At 36.8% G+C, this 18,481-nt stretch overlaps 1 protein-coding gene across 3 annotated transcripts in view; it reads right to left on the bottom strand.

The window, feature by feature from the left end:
• LOC113074137 (protein FAM19A5-like) overlaps window positions 1-18,481 on the bottom strand; it is a 46,319-nt gene that overhangs the window by 18,441 nt on the left and 9,397 nt on the right. For 2 of the 3 annotated variants that reach the window (XM_026246874.1, XM_026246875.1), the window contains exons 2-3: window positions 14,526-14,675; window positions 2,786-2,913 (exon numbers count right to left, since the gene is read on the bottom strand). In XM_026246874.1, the coding sequence (XP_026102659.1) occupies window positions 2,786-2,913; window positions 14,526-14,675 (278 nt within the window). Of the gene's footprint in view, window positions 1-2,785; window positions 2,914-14,525; window positions 14,676-17,805; window positions 18,113-18,481 lie in introns of those variants that run through there. The other variant, XM_026246876.1, reaches the window with a different exon arrangement.

An 18,481-nucleotide genomic window follows, 5' to 3' on the forward strand; every position in this document is an offset into this window, starting at 1 on the left:
TATATATATTTTTTTTTTTTTTTGTTGTTGTTTTAGAAGACCATGGCAGCATTTATTTGATCAAAATTACAGTAAAAACACTAAACTGTAACTGTGAAATAATATTACAAATGCAAATATGTATTGAATTTATTGTAAAATGTAATTTATTCCAGTGATGCAAAACTGAATTTTCTGCATCATTACTCCAGCTTTTAGAGCCACATGATCCTTCAGAAATCATTCTAATATGCTGATTTTGCTGCTCAAGAAACATTTCTTATTATTATGGATGATGGAAACAGTTGTACTGCTTATTATAAATGTGGAAACCATTTTTTATCAGGACTCTTATGAAACAAGATTCAAAAGAAATCCAAAAGAACAACATTTATATAAAAAATTTGTAACAACGATTAAATTAATAATGAATTTAATGCATAAAATGTGCTTTATGTTTGTAGATAATTCTTGACAAAATCTCCAGTGCTAATGTGGTATTGATCAACTAATTTTTACTAGGGATGCACCGAAATGAAAATTCTTGGCCGAAACCGAAAACCGAAAAAGAGAAAACCAAGGCCGAAAACCGAAACCGAAACACCGAAAGAAATTATGCCAATTATTAGTACCATTGCATTTATTGCTATGACCGTGTACTAACTTTACTAAAATTAAGACATTGCAATTGCATAAATTAATATTAAAGTTTCAAAGATAATTACAATTACATAACTTATTTAAAAAAAAAAACATAAAAATACACAATTAAAAATGATGCAAATATTTATTAAGCACATTGCAACAATGCACAGTATAAAATAAAATTCAAACTAAAAATGTATCCCACTCATGTGTATATTTAATAATAATGTACAGGCCTACTGGCCTGCAGAAAGGTTTTAAAATGAACATTTCTCTCATAAAAACAAAGTGCATTTAGGTGAAGTGCATTTGAAATTTTTCTATGTAGGACTAGAAAGTGCATTACTTCTCCAGTTGGCAAGACTGTTATCACTTCTGGGGATGGGGACTTCAGACAGATAACCATCTAGCTGTTGAGCAGTTGAGCTTGTCATCTGCCTGACATTTGAGAAATATTTGAGAGAGTGTATTTAAATAGGGCCAGGGCATAAATAAACATTTTTATCAAATTAAAGCAGAAATCTAGCATAAATACGGCTACAATCTGATATTATGTATGTATGTTTGTGTGTGTGTGTGTGTGTGTGTGTGTGTGTGTATATATAGTAGCCTAAGAACAAAATAGCCAACGTATTATTATTATTTGAGGCACTTTCTTGCAGAATTCCACTGAACATATCAGACAACGATGGTGCATGCCACTCATCTGGTGCAGAGACCAGTCTTTTTTTCTGCGCTCTGATCAGTCTCCTGCGCTTGGCGCTTCTCCGTCTCCACGCGGGTTCTCCGCATCCAGCGCGGCCTGGATCATTTCTCGTGCGCGCTGCCTTATTTCCGCATCCAAGTAATGGTCTTTATAACGCGGATCAAGCACATTCGCGATGAAGTGCAGAGGATCCGAAAAGATCTCAGTGAGACGTGTGCTAACGGACTCTATAAGACTGTACTTTTCTTTGTTTTTACTTCGTGATCCGTCTTAATTTCTTTGTTAGGAGACGCTTTAGTGCTGCGAATAAAGGAATACGAAGAGAGAGAATGTTCTCACTGGTGAATGTCGCGTGGAGCTCGTTGTCTGCCTTATGCAGGTGCACGTGCAGGTCGCGGTTTCTGTTTGCGTCATCACAACATTTCGGCCGTGTTGTTTCGGTGATAAAAGTCTATCGGCCGAAAACCGAAAAGGCCATTTTCGGCCGAAAATTTTCGGTGGCCGAAATTTCGGTGCATCCCTAATTTTTACCCAATTTTGTTAAAGAATTGAAGACAAAAATGTTTTAATAAAAGAAAGGTGGAAAAAAACTGTTACTGACCCAAAAAATTTGAAAAAAATTTGAACTGACAGTAATGTACATAAAAAGTTATATGCTATATATACTGAGTGTACAGAGTGGTAAATACTGTTCGCACCAAGAGTCATATTTACACTAAACACAAATAGTTATAGATGCTATTCATACAAAGTAAAAGTAAAACATCTGAGAAAAGATGGGTGGAGTTAACCTGTGCCAAAAGAGATGCATTATGTTTTAGTACACTGCTCCTTCATTGGTCTGATTAGTCAGTTGATGCATTCTGCTATCAAATATTTTACCATAAAAACTATTTAACCATAATTGACTGTTATCCCAGGCAACCAGTTTACTCTGTCTTTCACATCACTCTGAGGAGTCTTTCTTCTCTCATTAAAAATAATTACAAAACTAATGTACATTTACATTAAATACCATACAGTCAGAAGGTAATTATCACAAAATAAACGCGTTCAGGGTAATATAAGACCCCCTACATGTTGCTTTGTGGTCCTGATCACCCCGTCAGGGTTTATTTCGAAATAATGATAGAGGACACTACATTAACCCTTGCATAATAACTTGCATTAATACATAATGAACAACAACATCACATACTGCTAAACAGATCAGCTGCTGATGTAAAATATGTATATATGAATGTTTAAGATGTCTAATGATTTTTCTACAGTGTCTATATGAATGCTCATTAACTAATGATCCACTAAGCATTATATAAAGAAATTATGTCAGTTAATGTAAGTCATTAGAACGTGTTATCCCATGAGCTGAAACACAGGTGGTGTGAATGATGCAACATTGCGTCAACTAAGTGAATAAATTGAATTTGTACAGATATTTAGATTGTGTCTCACTGTGACGGTTTTAATACGGCCACCGCCTTTGGTGCAGGTCCATCCGGAGCGATTGAAGAGAAGTCCGCAGATCTCACCCTCTGAACACGGGGACATCTCACACCACTGCTTACTTTTCACTATCCGGGCTATAAACATAAAACACAGAAGTTTTTATTATTATTTTTTTTTAAACAACTCTGTCTTTTAGACTGTAACATGAAATAAATGTTAAATTCAGTATTGATGGAGTAATAGTTTCATAAAAAAAAAATCATCAAAACTAAATCATTGCACAACAAACCACAACAATCAATTTTCAACTTATGTACAAAACACAAACAATTGTTTAGAAAAGTACAGTACGTTTTTTTTTTTTGCCACCAGGCAATGCATCACAGAATAAATCATATCTAAATTTTATAACTATTTCAAGCTACAGGCCAAAGGTTATTACTGGTTCAAAATAAATAAATAAATAAATATATATATAAATATATATATATATATATATATATATATATATATATATATATATATATATATATATATTCTAAATGCTCTTTGTATTTGTTTAGATATTTTTGACAAATGTCACACAGTCTCCAATGCTAAAAAAAAAACATTTATATATTCTTTAAAAAAAAGAGGAATAAATAAGAGGAATAAATTAGGAAAAGGACAATTTGTATTTAATGTAATGTCTGTAATATTACCCCATTTTGTCTTTTAATGGACTTTTACAAAAGATTTTTTGTTACTACAAATCCAACAGGCATCACAAAATAACCACCCAACCTTTATATTCCACATAAAATATGGATTTGTGTATGAAAGTGGATTTGAGATTATGGCATGCATGTTTCAGTAAGCAGCCTGCAGGCCTTGATTCACTGCACACTTCATTATCTTCACGTCGTAGAACCAAATCGTCATACAACTCAAAGAGAGCTACATCAGACATGTGGATGCACTGAGGCTCTCGCTTTCAGTTTCCTTGTTTGCTCTGTCAAAACAGGTCAATGAGGATGTGGAGCATCAGACAATCAGAAGATGGTTGCGTCTTGTCTGCACACCAGGAAAGAATAATGACAAATGAGATGAAATGGAGACCTGATTTTTAGCGTCTTAGATGTTTCTACTGAAATAATACCTTCATTATCTCACAAAGCATCTAGGGATTCAGAAAATATTTCAAACTCCAGAATACCAAGGTCAATATGAACTGAAACATTCATCATCATATTCTTCCAAACAGTTATATTATCCATATTCATTTTATTCTATATAACTATGAGTCAATAACAGAATAAATTTCAGTTTCTATTTTCACTTCTCCGCAGGAATTAACACTTAGTTAATACTTAAAGGAATAGTTCATAAAAAAAAAAAAATCCATGATAACTCTTCCTCCAGTGAAAGACAATCTCCTGTTGTCCACTGTTGAAAACATTTGTTTATAACGGTTTACACTCTGTGAATATTTCTCTCCTGATTTCAATAAACGTTTTCACTGAGGAAAGCAATGTTATGGGTGAAGTCTTATATTTTAGCTGAAAACAATGGTTGTTGTTAAAAACATCCTTATGATAATTTTTTGTTCTTATAAGCATACAGCGTTTCACTTCACAAAACATTCATTGATGGGCTGGAGTCGTGTGGATTGTTGATTTTATCAGCTGTTCGGAATATTATTCTTATGGCACCCATTTACTGCAGAGGATCCATTAATGAACAAGTTATGTAAACCCTAAATTACTAATGTTACATTTCTCCAAATCAGTTCAGATGAAGAAACTAACTCATCTACATATTGGATGGCCTGATGGTGGGTAAATTTCCAGCAAATTATCATTTTTGCTACTCTTTTAAAGGGGTCATCGGATACCCAAGTTGATATGATTCTTTTACTTAACGAAAAGTCTGTAAAATAATTTGGTTAAAATTGATCAATGGTAGTGTAAAACAACACCCTTTTTACCCTGTCAAAAACAGCTCTTTTCAGAGCAAGCTGTTTTGTAGCATTTTCCTTTAAATGCAAATGAGCTCTGCTGACCCCGCCCCTCTCTTCCGAGCCGCTCTCTGAGGGACTGTTTACTTTAGCCACATTCATTGTGAAACTTGCTAATTAGCACATTATTAGGAAAGGCCATTTGCAAAGATTCATTAAAAAAACCTTACACTCACTTATTCTGTAGGTGAAGCTGGACCATAAACGATTTGCATGAACATATACGCATTTAGGTAGACCAGGGGTGCATTCCTTTCAAAAACAAATGTAATCCACAGTGTCTTTAGCTGCTAACATGTCAGGAGTAAATGATGACTGCTATGTTTAGTGTTACATCCGACAACAGAACACCTCAATCGCTTAGGAATCATTGTTGTCTACATCAGTGTTGGGCAGTAGCGTCGCTACAAGCAGCGAAGCTACTAGTTTAACTACATTTCTCAGTAGCTTGGTCGTAGCTTCGCTGCTTTCTGAATCAAATAGCTTTTCAGTAGTGAAGCTCTTTTTTTTTTACCAAGTAGTGCTGCAGCTTCCACACAAGCTACATTTTCGCAAGCATTTCTGAAGCTCAAACTCAAATCGGGAAAAACAACTGCTAAGATCGCTGATCCTGGATCAGTAGTGACGCGACGGCGCTACTTCATCTTGTTCGTGTTTACGGTGGATAGCAACCAACCATATTTATGATGCATTACCGCCACCTTCTGCTCCGGATGGTACCACTCCTTGGCCAGTCACGCAAAAAATTATTTGATGAAATGATGGCACAGGATGAGGTCGGAGAACAGTTAATCCCGAGGAGTGAGTCGCCGTGGCCGTACCTCGACAAGTACATGACACTGACCGAGATAACAGAGAGAAAATATGTTTTCAGATGCTGCTTGCAAAATTATCAGGGTCCAGCCTCTCCATTTTTTTGTCTGGTCTTGCATTTTGTTCTTCAAAGTCCTTCAGTATATTAAGCATGCCCATGCAACAGGTGCATACACATACTTGTGCGCACATTGTTAATTACATGTATTTTGATTGTTTTTGTTGCCAAATTGATAAGGAACACAAAAAATTATTAAACTAAACAACTACACCTGCCTATCTGTTTGACTGACAGTTTTGAGCACCGAGATTGCATTGACTTGTAATAAAACGTGTTCAACATAAAAATGTAATTTTAAAAGTAGCATAGATGTAGCAAGCTACTGTTGATGTAGCATAGCTTGCTACATTTCCCAGTGGGGTAGCTTCAGTGTAGTGAAGCTTCATTTACTATAGAGTAACTGGTAGCTTAGCTCACTACATTTTCCAAGTAGCTTGCCCAACACTGGTCTACATCTGTCCAATGGTGGACTCTAAGGTAAGACGCCAGTCCAGTCTGTGCTGAAACCCTACTGTCAATCAAACTATCATGGGAGGGGACTGTCTGTGTGACAGGCACATGAGATCAGCTCAATTTGAGAAAAGGGAAATTATTTAATGAGATACAAAATAAATAAAAAAAAAACACTGGGTGGATTTTTATCATTATAGGGTGGTTGTGCACACTGGCAACCCACATTTCAGTTCAAACAATTTGTAAAAGTGCATGTAGCATCTGATGACCCCTTTAATAAAACTGAACATGGATGTGCACAGAATACATTTCCAGGATTTAGATTATCCCTAAATTCTACAAAATCCTCAATTTCATTAATATTGTATCCCTGTGAGGCCTCAGTTCCTTGATTACTCAGTCCATGCAATTTCCTGCGCTAAAAAGCTTGTCCTCCTTTTAGAAATTTCCAGTCACCAGAGATTTAAGATATGTTTACAACCATTTTCTTGATCTGAAACACAGCAGGTCTTTCATGGCAGTCCTTATGAATATTGCGTGTGATAACGTTATCAAAGTTCCATCCCTGAATTTATCAAAGTAAAGTGGCGCTGCTGAAATGAAGGATTATGCCTTCAAACCGACGTGGAGCAAAAGCTGTGGACGGCCGTGCCAGCTCTACAGATCTCATCCAAGTCCTCTCATCCCCAGGGGTCCTAAAACAATCAAATCCATCCCACATCAAATAAACAAGCCTCCCTCTGAGGGACAGTATTCAAAAGCACAAATACAACTGGGCCATGAAGAAAGAGTGCTAAAGAAAATCAATGATCTTAAATGAAGCTGGAATGCTTCAGCGAGGTATTTAGCGTGTAGTCGGTCAGGGTGTCTGAGCTGCGATGCCTCATGCTGAAGAATGGCTATATTGAGTTAACGGTTGTGATTACACACTCCACCTGGAATCTAGTTGAAAGTAGTACTGTGGTGTGTGGACTAGTTTGAACATGTATGAGAAATATCTGCTGAAAGCACACATTGCACCAGAACACTAGGCATGATTTCCTCCCAAGTGGGAAATCTTGGCCCAACATGTGAAACATGTTGAATGAAAACATCATGCTGCTATTGTACCAGATCCATGTGACGAATAAAACTTTGATCTACTACTCATACTTTTTAAGTACTGACTTCAAATACAAGTAGCTATAAATACTGATAAGGAACTTGTACTCATACTAGACGCATATACAGTAGTAGCACTGAGCTGAGCTATAACACATAACTAAAACTATCTTCGATCTACAACATTAGAACAAATCTGTACTCATCCCGTACTGTCATAATATTGACTTAAAGACCTAATAATATTAAGAGTTTCAACTAGTACTACATTCTAGATACTAAAACTAGTAGTGTATTTGAACTAATACTGTTTTGTAGTACCTCAAGTATCTTTGCTCCAGAGACTTTAATGTAGTACTCATTCTTGCACTAATATTAAGACTTTGAACTAGTACTGGACTTACATATTGCAAGATCTAGCATTAGATCGGGCTCTGCACTAATCCTGGTGCTAATTTTAGTACTAGTCCTGACTTTGAACAAGTACTCACACTAGCTCTAGAAATGACCTGAATTAGTATACCTACAAAACAGGTTTTGAAACATCACATATTCTACCAATCCTGATTTTACCTCTCATACTCAGAACTGACTTTGAACAAGTACTCATATTAGTATTAGATTTAAACATGGCAAGCTCTGAATTTAAACTAGTACTTATACCAAGGCTAGATCTGGTTGTGTTGTAGTTCTAGTACTAATCTTGACTTCACATAAATGTTCTGACTTTAAACTAGTACTCATACTAGCACTGGAAATGTCCTTGAAGTAGTACACCTATTAGCCCAAGAACTAACTTGCACTAAACTAAGTAGTTTTTGATCTGACTTTGAACTAGTACACATAAAACAAACAATTTTAAATAATCACATTTTCTAGTACCTATCCTGACTCTGATTTAATATAAATATTCCAAAAATGTTGAAATAAACAGTACGAATTACTGAAATGTATCATATCCCATGTAATCGCTTAATCAGTGTTTCAGCTGCGGAAAGATGTTCATTTAAAAGCTTGTAAACAATGTCACATAATATTAATGTCACACATTCAGTGTTCATATAGCTTGTTTGTCCACTAGAAAAAGCACTCTAGAGAGAAGCATTTTGTTAAAAAGATACACTAAATTAAATATTGAATATAAAAAACAAGTTATTACAATATTACAACTATATTTTAAATCCTTACAGTATATTTAACAACAAATTTGAGAACAAACAAATTTATGACATTAAAAAGTTGATATACTTGTTTAATGCTAGACAACTTATGTGGCTATTTTCATGGAAAGGAAAAATAATGACTAAATTATATCTTTTTTCCTTCAATTTATTTTATAAAAACTCTAAAAAATTAAATTGGCTAAACTCTGTTAAAAATCTCTTTAAAAGAGTTCACAGGGTTAAAACCAGCAGAGTCTAATAAAACATGCTCTAGGGATAAAGGATTTCGCATTGAGAGCATGTTGGAGGATCTTCTCCTAGTATTAAAACTTGTGTTTCATCCTGGAATGACCTTTTCTATGGCAGGTATATAACAATTCGATCCCATTGGTTGGAAAATTGATAGAAATGTATTTTTCCAACATTGGGGCTAATTTCAAGGAGTTTGTCCATTATAAATAGATCCCACTCTGTTTGCCATTTGTTATTAACATAGGAACAAATTATTATTTCATAGCATGCAGGTACCCCCCAAAAAAACTGCTATTAAAATGATGAACCTCTAGTTCCAGCTGATTGTAAAAAATAATTATAAGTGCTGAGTGATAAATTTTAAGGGATAACATTGCTTGAACACAGGAATTTGACCCTGTAATTTAAAGAACATTTCTCTGCTCCATAGTCTTTATGTAGTGCAAAGTTCAAGATTGTGTTTGGGGGTTTATCACAAATGCAGATGATAAAACATTATGTGCAATTTAAATGTTAATATAATTAAATGTCAATATATAATTTTTTTTGAGCGTTGATTATTAAATATATTTGTAACTGATTAATAAATAAACTTAGTTTTGGTGTCAGTCTTTGGTTAAATGAAAACTTTAGTTTTGGGCTTTTGGTGTTTATGTAAATTCAATTTGATGCATCACTATCACTCATACTAGCACTAGAAATTACCTTTAATTACTATGCCTAGCTCTAATATTGACTTTTCCCTGGTACACATAATAAAAAAACTGACTTTGGACCATCACACATTCTAACAGCATCTCTGACTTTGACTTAGCACTTATACTAGTACTTGTGCTGACTTTGAACTAGTACACTGACTAGTGCTAAAACTGAGTTTGAGTACTGACCTGAACTGCTTCTCATTCTCACTTTGGCTTTAAACTAGTACTCGTATTCATATAAGCACAATTGTTTGCTTAGAACTGGAACGTATTCTCTCTGAAATTCAAACCTGGTTTTCCTCAGTTAATTTTGCTTCCCTTTTCATCTCAACATAAAATGGAAACACCTTGTATAAACAAAGCCAAAAAGATGCTGATCTAAAAACAAGCCTTTAATGTAAAATAAGAATATAGCCTTAATTATCATTAATGCATGTGAGATGCAAATACACATGCGTCTCATTGGGTATGCTGAAGTGCTCTAACTAGGCCACACAGGGAGCAGAGACCGGCAGATTACAGCACACACAGAGTTTAGCAGATATTTTCGTACCCTATTTGTTTCATGTGAAGCCTGATGAGGCTCCTGAGCCGCACTCTCCGCTGCAGAAGCAGCCAGTGAACACATGGCCTCCTGGGGAGCCGTGTGCCTCCCCTCCAAACTCACTGATCATTAACTGCTTGCAAATAGATAGAACAAGAATATTTTCTCTTTCAGGGTCACTGTATATGGGGCAGGCATATGCAAAGTCTCCCTAGAAATACACACACACAAAAAAGCAGTGGAACAAGAATCAATATAAACATGCAGCCGCCCACAAAAACTGATAATTTCCTGTTCCTCCATAGATGTGAAAAGAAGATACCACCCACTGACCAGTGTATCTGTGAGGAGAGAACAAGTCCAGCTTCAAATAGGATGAATCACACCCACACACACACCGTTTCCCATGATACCACCATTCTGCATCATGACTCAATTTGTCTCTCTGTGTGCATGCAACACCTGAGCCGGCTCCGTCCAGCACACCTACACCGATTCAGACGACTGCAGGGACCTGGCCCATGCATGCCCTCCCTCTCTCCCCTGAGACCCTTGATCATCTGCCCCCCCCCCCCCCCCCCCCCCGGACGCATCTGCCAGACATAGCCTCACCTGCAGACCAAATAGAGCTCAAGAGTGCATTGTTTTTCACTGCTGTGGGTTCAGGAAATATGTTTCCATTAATTTTCGCAGCAAAAAAACCTTCAATAAAGATTTAGTGAGGTGCAAACCTATAAATATTGGTGAGCTGCCTGAAGGACATCGACTAATCTTGTGACTAATCTTAACCGGAAGCCCTGAAGCATTTTTTACATTTGGATAATTTTTGCTTGAAGCACAGAATGTTCAAAAATAAAACGTGGTAGAGTCCGTAATTAAAGCACCACCACAAAAAAAAAAGAAAAGAAAAAAACTAACTAAATAAATAAATAATGAATGTTGTTCTTTTGAATTGTCTATTCATCAGCACAAATGTTTTCAAAATTGATAATAGTAACAAATGTTTCTTGACCGCCAAATCAGGATGTTAACAAGATTAGTAAGATTTTTGTAAAATCATGATCTTGAAACTATACTAAAATGGAAAACAGTTATTTAAATTGTAATATTCAAAAATTTTGCTGTTTGATAAAACAATAAATGCAGCCTTGGTGATCATAAGAGACTTTCAAAAACATCAGAAAATCTTATATATATATATATATGATGATGTTTTTGAAAATCTATCTCTATTCCATTATTACATTGTCTTGTATGACGATTGCAGGCTGACTGAAAGATGCTTGCAGGGCAGACTGTGCTGAATGAGGTTCTGAGAAACATTTGCATTCACCCTGCCATGTACTGTATAAGAGGTCCAACTCCTGCTGCAGAAAACATCCACCAAACAATGACACTTCCTCCTACACCATTCGCTGACTTCTTCACGCACACAGGCTTCAGTCTTTCCTCAGTTTGACAAGACCCAAATACATTAAACTTGCTCTCATCACTAAAGTGAAGATTGGATCAGCTCTCCTCTCTCCACACAACATGCTTGTGGCGAGTGGGGCGGGGCCGAGAGGCGTGGGAACGAGGAGTGAGGCCAGGTGTAGTGATTGAAGATGAGCTGCACCTGCGACCCACCGCCAGTATCGAGTCCCACGTAGGAGATGGAAGGATATAAAACTGGAGCGACGACCGTGAAGGACGAGAGAGGACCAGGCCTGGGACATTATTTTATGTTTGCTTTTTATTTGCGCATACCAGTCGTCCGCAAGGGGCTGGTGCGCTGTTTTGTGTTTATTTTGAATGTTAAAATTATGTTTTGATTGTGCGCTGGTTCCCGCCTCCTTCTTGCCGATGATTACAAAGATCTTATCGTTACAATGCTCCTCAGCAAAGATCAGTCTAGCCTTTTGATTCTTACTGCTGATGAGAGGCTTTATCACTTCAAAGTGTGCTTTCAATCCTACTTCTCTTAAACATACAGAGACGGATCCTTACCCGGTTCAGCATTGAACTGGCAAGCAATTCCGGCTTCTGTGTTGAACCGATCCCCTGTTGAGAGACTCTGCATTATCAAGGCTTCTCGAGCATTTTTCTTACGTGGACGACCAGCCTTTTTGGGGGACTTGAATGTATAAGTGTCATTGTAAAGCTGCAATATTCTAGAAATAACAGATTTGGAATGACCAACTTCTCTTGCTATGACTGAAAGGGTCATACCTTTGGCGTTTATCTGGACCACCGCCTGTCGCAGGGATTGAGTCATTTTAGAATGATCCACCATCTTGTAATCTATCTATGCTGCCAATTAAATAGGGTTTGTCATATAATTCAGAAAATTAGCACCAGGTGCCAGATTAACACCAATAATATATATTAGGGCTGCACGATTAATTGAATGCGACTGTAATGCACATCCTGTCAATTAAGTTGGTTTTGTAATCAGCAGTAAATCTCCATCACCTGCTTTCAGGTGCAGCAGCATTTACTACACAGAGCCGTAGTTCACTGACAAGCTACGCAAAATTGCGTTCATAATCGCAGATGATATAATCGCGTGATTATGAAATCGAAGAAATCATTCTGTGATTATGACAGCTGTTCATGTAGCTTGTTAATCCTTCTGTGACATGATGTGGCTTCTTACACAGAATAAGACACGCAGCATATTTCAAAGCAGTGATAAAGGCTATTTCGATTAGCATTGCATTATTATATACTTTATTATAATACACATTATAATAAGACAAACTCAGATAAACCATATTGTCGCAGTTGTGTGTATATTATTCACGTTAAATCAATGAAAACAGTCTTTTGTTTATTCAGCAACCACTATAGGGATTTCCTGGATTTCTTCTGAGGGGCATATTTGGATTTTCATATTTGTTTATATATTACATATACATATATACATATCAAGAAAATAATAGTTTAATTCATAAAAATGACCCATTCACAAGTTTACTTACGGTTGATTCTTAATACGGTGTTGTTACCTGGATGTTTCACAGTTTTTTTTTTTTTTTTTTGCTCTTTTCCAGCATCTTTTGCGCATTTGAACAATGACTGTATGACTTTAAAAAGTTTACCTTGGCGATTGTTTTTCCTTCTGGAGTACGTTGAGCATTTGAACCTTTTGTAATAGTTGAGTATGAGTCCCTCAGTTGTCCTCAGTGTGAAAAGATGGATCTCAGAATCATACAGTCACTGTTGGAAAGGGTTCAAATTACAGAAGATGCTGGAAAACCAAATAAATTGTGATAACCTAAAGGACATGTTTATTTTTCAAATCAAAATCCAATCATATCATTTTTATTTTGTTAATTTTTAAATATAAATGTAAATGAAGTTGAAATGACTTAAGGATCATTGTACAGAAGTAAATCCTGATGCTTCACCTCAACACTTATGTAGTTACCGATAAATCATTCATAATTTTACACTAAAAATCAATTTCATCATGGAAATTTCGGAATTTTAAATTTGAGAGTCCTTCAGGTGAGCTCTATAATGATACGAGGACTGAATGAGAAGAAGTAATAGATGCTGATGGAAGGATGGACCTTTGATATAATTTCTGCATTCTTTGAAACTTTAATGGTCTCTGTACTGCAGTCATGGGGTAGCCTGTAATTCTACAGCATGTGTGCGTGTGTGTGTGTGTGTGTGTGTGTGTGTGTGTGTGTTTGTGTGTGCGCTCTTGTTTTTTGTGACATATCAGGACACAACTCTGTATAATGACATGTGTATGACACATGTATTACAAGGAGAGAGTGACTTATGAGGACATAACCCATGTCCCCATTTTTCAAAACGCTTATAAATCATACAGAATGAGTTTTTTTGAGAAAGTATAAATGCACAAAGTTTCCTGTGAGGGTTAGGGTTAGGTGTAGGGTTGGTGTAGGGCAATAGAATATACGGTCCGTACAGTATAAAAACCATTATGCCTATGGGATGTCCCCATTTAGATAGCTACAGTAAGTAAACGTGTGTGTGTTCATGCAACAGGTCCTTCTTTAATGGATCCACTACTAATGGAGCATGAAGGTAGCAGAGAAAGCCAATAAAAATCTATTTCCCACAGCTGTAATTATGGTACTCTCTTGGTTAATTACTCTGGTCTTGCCGTTACAAAGTGCTTCTAATGTGTCGTTGAAGAGCTCAAACTGTAGCATTTAGGAAAAAACCCCATTGCACTAAAAAAACTAAATACACAACCCCAGCTGTCAGGAGATGTTTATTTGCTACAGAAACAATGTCTCCCATCATATTCAGGCTTACAACCTAAGAAAGGCTGAAAGCCCATGAGATACTCAGCCACATCCGGCACTCAGCAGAACAGACAGGCTCAAATATTCCTCCTAAACCACAGTGACAGACACAATCCAAAGATTACATTTTTTCTTTCCCTTTTCACCGATCCGTCATCCATCCTTGACTTTCTCTGACACAGCACACACCGCAGAGAGGAATATTTCTTTACATGTAGCAAGTCTGACTACTGTGTTATATTATGTGATACAAGATTTTGACATGAGACAAAAAAACCGTGCAATGCAAATTCAACAGTGAAGTCGAACAACATGACATGGCTTGTTGCATGCTGTGAACGGATATATCTGTGTCCACACAATGCGAGAATATGTGTGTGTGTGGGAAGCATCTCACCGTCCACGCATGCTGGTCGGGCCCGTGTGGTGCCAGCGATCTGTCCTCTCCGGCAGGCACAGCGGGCTGTCTGCCTAGCAATAGTGCGCTTGGGTTGACTGCTGTCTCTATTCAACATCACTATCTCACATGTGCCTACTGCCAACTGACCTGTGGAGGACACACACACACAGACACACACATTTATTTCAGAAAGCATGACATTAAAAATAAAGATCTCAGTAGTAAAATCTTGCCATGAAAATTTCAACATGAAGGTTTAATATCCCTTAAAATTAGCCTATCTTTGAGTGCATTGGTATGAACAAGTCTGAGAGTCATTGCCAAAGCAATCATGGAGCGAACAACATGGATGGCTTTCTGTGAAACTGAAACATTTAAAGGAACAGTTCACCGAAAAAATTAATACTGCCGTTGTTTACTCAACCTGATGTCATTCCAAACCTGTGCAACTTCCTTTTTTTTTGTTTGTGGAACACAAAGGTAATTTATAAATCAATAAAATGAAAGTGAATGAAATGTATGTCAGTCAAGCTCCAAAAATGACACCGCAAAAGTGGTTTGATATGTGTGCTATAAAATTGATTCATTTGACTCAACAACTATATTCAGAGTCCTCTAAAGACATACAATAGATTTTCATAAGGAATATTTTAAGAATAAGTCTTTGAGTTCTATGAGTTTACAAAACATGGGCAAATGATTCTTTTGTGAATCGGACTGACTCACTGATTCAGCTTCAGATGTTTCCCCTAGTTTAATACTGAAAAACACTGTTAATTGTGACTGTGTGCATTAAACAAAATTATCATTCATCAGAAGGCCACTTTTGGACCACATTTATGGTGCTTTTTTGGGTCCTTTTGAAAGCCCCAATCACCATTCATTGTATTTTCATGGAAAAGAACAATATTGACAATCAAGAATAACACAGATATCATATGAATTGGAAACAACATTTTGATTTGAAATATTATTTTCGAACAGACAGCTAGTCCAACAGAATACCAGGATAAAACTTCATTTTCTTATTGCCTGAAAATCACGTAACATTCATACAGTGAATGAGAGCTGTCATGCTTCAAAATTACACCAAAAAAATGGTTCAAATGACTCGTGCACTATAAGGATTAATAAAGAAGTGCACTACAAAGAAGTCAATGATTCTTCTAAGGCCGTACAATAGTTTTGCATGAGAAATTTTGTGAATGAATCATTCTTCTGAGTCGTTGAGTTCTTGTAAATGAATTGTTTGATCAAGCTCACAAATGATTCTGATGGTCTGAAAGATCCATTCATAAATCAGACTAATTTGGATACCTAGTTTAACTCAGTGACTGGTTGAAAATCTGTTGGTGTGTGGCGTGCTGTCTTTGTCACATCGTAGCACACCATACACTATAGGAGCAAGACGGTTAGATCTAAGATTTTTTGTCCTCATGTTTGTGGCCTCTCATATTTAAATAATCTTTTAGTGTCTACACAGCATAAGGCAGTGAGGCAACAAGTCAGCAACCTAAGGTTTGGGACGCAGTGAATGACTACAATTTAAAATTTGTCTGTGCCTTACACACAGCTATAATATATCTGAAGACTTTCTTATGGACCACTTTTATGCTGATCTTGGGTCCTTTTTGGAGCTTTAAAGCCCCAGCCATCATTCAGGTTGACAGAAAGTAGCTCTGAATATCATCATGCAATCTAATTTTCTCATTGTATATATTATGAAAATAATTTAACTTGAATACTAGATCTCTCCAAACATATCCAAACATCTGAAAAGAACCAAAATAGGCAAGCTAGCATCGAGCATCATGGAAAGGTTCAAGCAATTTTCTCATTTTGGCTCCTCAACATGAAGAAGATAGTTACCTCAGATCATTTTGAGGTGTCACTTAAATACTAGCTTTTCACTTTTCTAAAGGTGTTCATTGTTGTTCAAGCCTTTTATAAAGCAAAATCTCTTTCTTTTCCATCCTTCGAGACCACTTGCCCTCAAAGGTTTCTCTGACAGTCATAAATGCTTGACTGAGTATTTTTGACACTTTTAGTGTGCTGGCAAAGCTTACTACTTCTATTCAAGTGACCACAATGACCAGCAAGCTTCGTAGAAAAAGAACAAAAAGTGCAAAAAGTCTGGCTAGGCATTAGCTGACTCATTCATAATCATAATCAAAATTCATATTAGAGAGAAAAGTCTTCCTTATTCCTTCACTTCCTGTCTTTGCTCTTTCTTCTTTGTGCTTGACCAAATAAGAAAAGTAGCCAGGCACAACTCTATGAATCTGCCCATTTAAAATGGCAATAAAAGCAGATTTACAATATTAATTAATCTTGTGTGATACCGTTGAAGGGCCAACAGAGATGTGATGAAAGGGAATTTTTATACGTGTAATAGAACTCAGGAACAGTGATGTATCACCACCGACTCATGCTTTAAGATTCCCTTTCACAGAAAGCTCATCTCAAGGGCACAATAATTCACTCTGATCAGACAGAACAAAGTGTCAATCAGATCTCAACATCAAAAAATAGGCTAAAAAAGCAAAAAGCCTAACTATTGTCTCCAAAATGCAGCAACACTGCAACTTTAATCAATGCTCGACGGAAAACAGTCCAAAAAGAGTCTATTCATGCACCATATTCTCCGTTCGTCAATGCGTCAGCCTTTATTCCAGCTTTAAGCTGCTGCTGATTGCAGGGCTGAACAGCTTATTGCTATTCATAATTTTTTACACTCCCCTCAACCCAACATGCAAAAAAACAGCACATCCACCCTCCCGTTGCATTAGCACTTGACCCACTGAAATGCAAAGACAGCAGTGTGGAGCTGATAACCACTACTGCTTGGTCAACAGTCGACACAGGCTGAGCTGATTAAGACAGACATGTAGAACGCAAAGTTTGGACTCCCTACAGGATGACCAAACGCTTCACAGTCCAGTGGGCTGTAGAATTACTATTTCAAAACAACAGGTTAAGGTCAACCGAACTTGGGAAGACACCTGCCTTTCAGGAAGAAACCAGAAGAGATGAATAATGTGCAATGGACAGACAGTCAGTCCCATTTCAACATAAGAATAACTTGGTAAAAAACATATCATAATTATATCTGTATTTGTAGATTTCCTGAAGGACTCCTAATTAGTGTCTAAAATGCTGCATTTATAAACTAATGTTCAGCCCATTCTCACTTCAGAATCTTACGTGGCATGTACAAAAAAAGTTTCCTCTTTCAACAACACAATATCAAACATTACACATCAAGAGCAAAACTTACACGCAATTTCAGGCTGCATGTGTCAGATTCAAAGTCCATTGAAATTGTTTTTAACCTTGACGCCGATGGGGGCATCTTGTTGAGTGGAGATGAGAAATCCCAGCAGACATCATTATTGTAAAGACTATGAAGAATGCTGAAGGTCACCTCTCTCTGTCTCACTCCCTCTTTCACTCTGATCAGCCTCCTCCAAAATAGAGCCACAACCTCTTTCCATAACGGCCCACATTAATCCTCCACAGCTCAGAATTTAGATAAGAGAATTAACCCCTCCTTCAGTCCTCTGATGCTTCTCTGTTTGCCCCTCTTTATTCTGTTTCATTTCATACTGAGATCTTTCTTCAACTACAGCACTTATGGCTCTGTTAGAAAATGAATTCATACTTTACACACTCACACTAGTTAATTTGTCTGAAAATAGACATGTAACATTTCTGAAAGCCATGAACATTTTTTTTCCATAACTTGGAAATTAAGTTTTAATTACGTACACACACACACACACACACACGCACGCACGCCCATGCACACACGCACGCACGCACGCACACACACACACACACACACACACACACACACACACACACACACACACCTTGATTTCATTTTCCAAAAGTGTGCAGCCTTCATACAAACTGAACAAATAAATAAATTTTAATATATTTTAATTCGTTTT

This window comes from Carassius auratus, unplaced genomic scaffold (genome assembly GCF_003368295.1).
Source record: "Carassius auratus strain Wakin unplaced genomic scaffold, ASM336829v1 scaf_tig00013767, whole genome shotgun sequence".
NCBI lineage: Eukaryota > Metazoa > Chordata > Actinopteri > Cypriniformes > Cyprinidae > Carassius > Carassius auratus.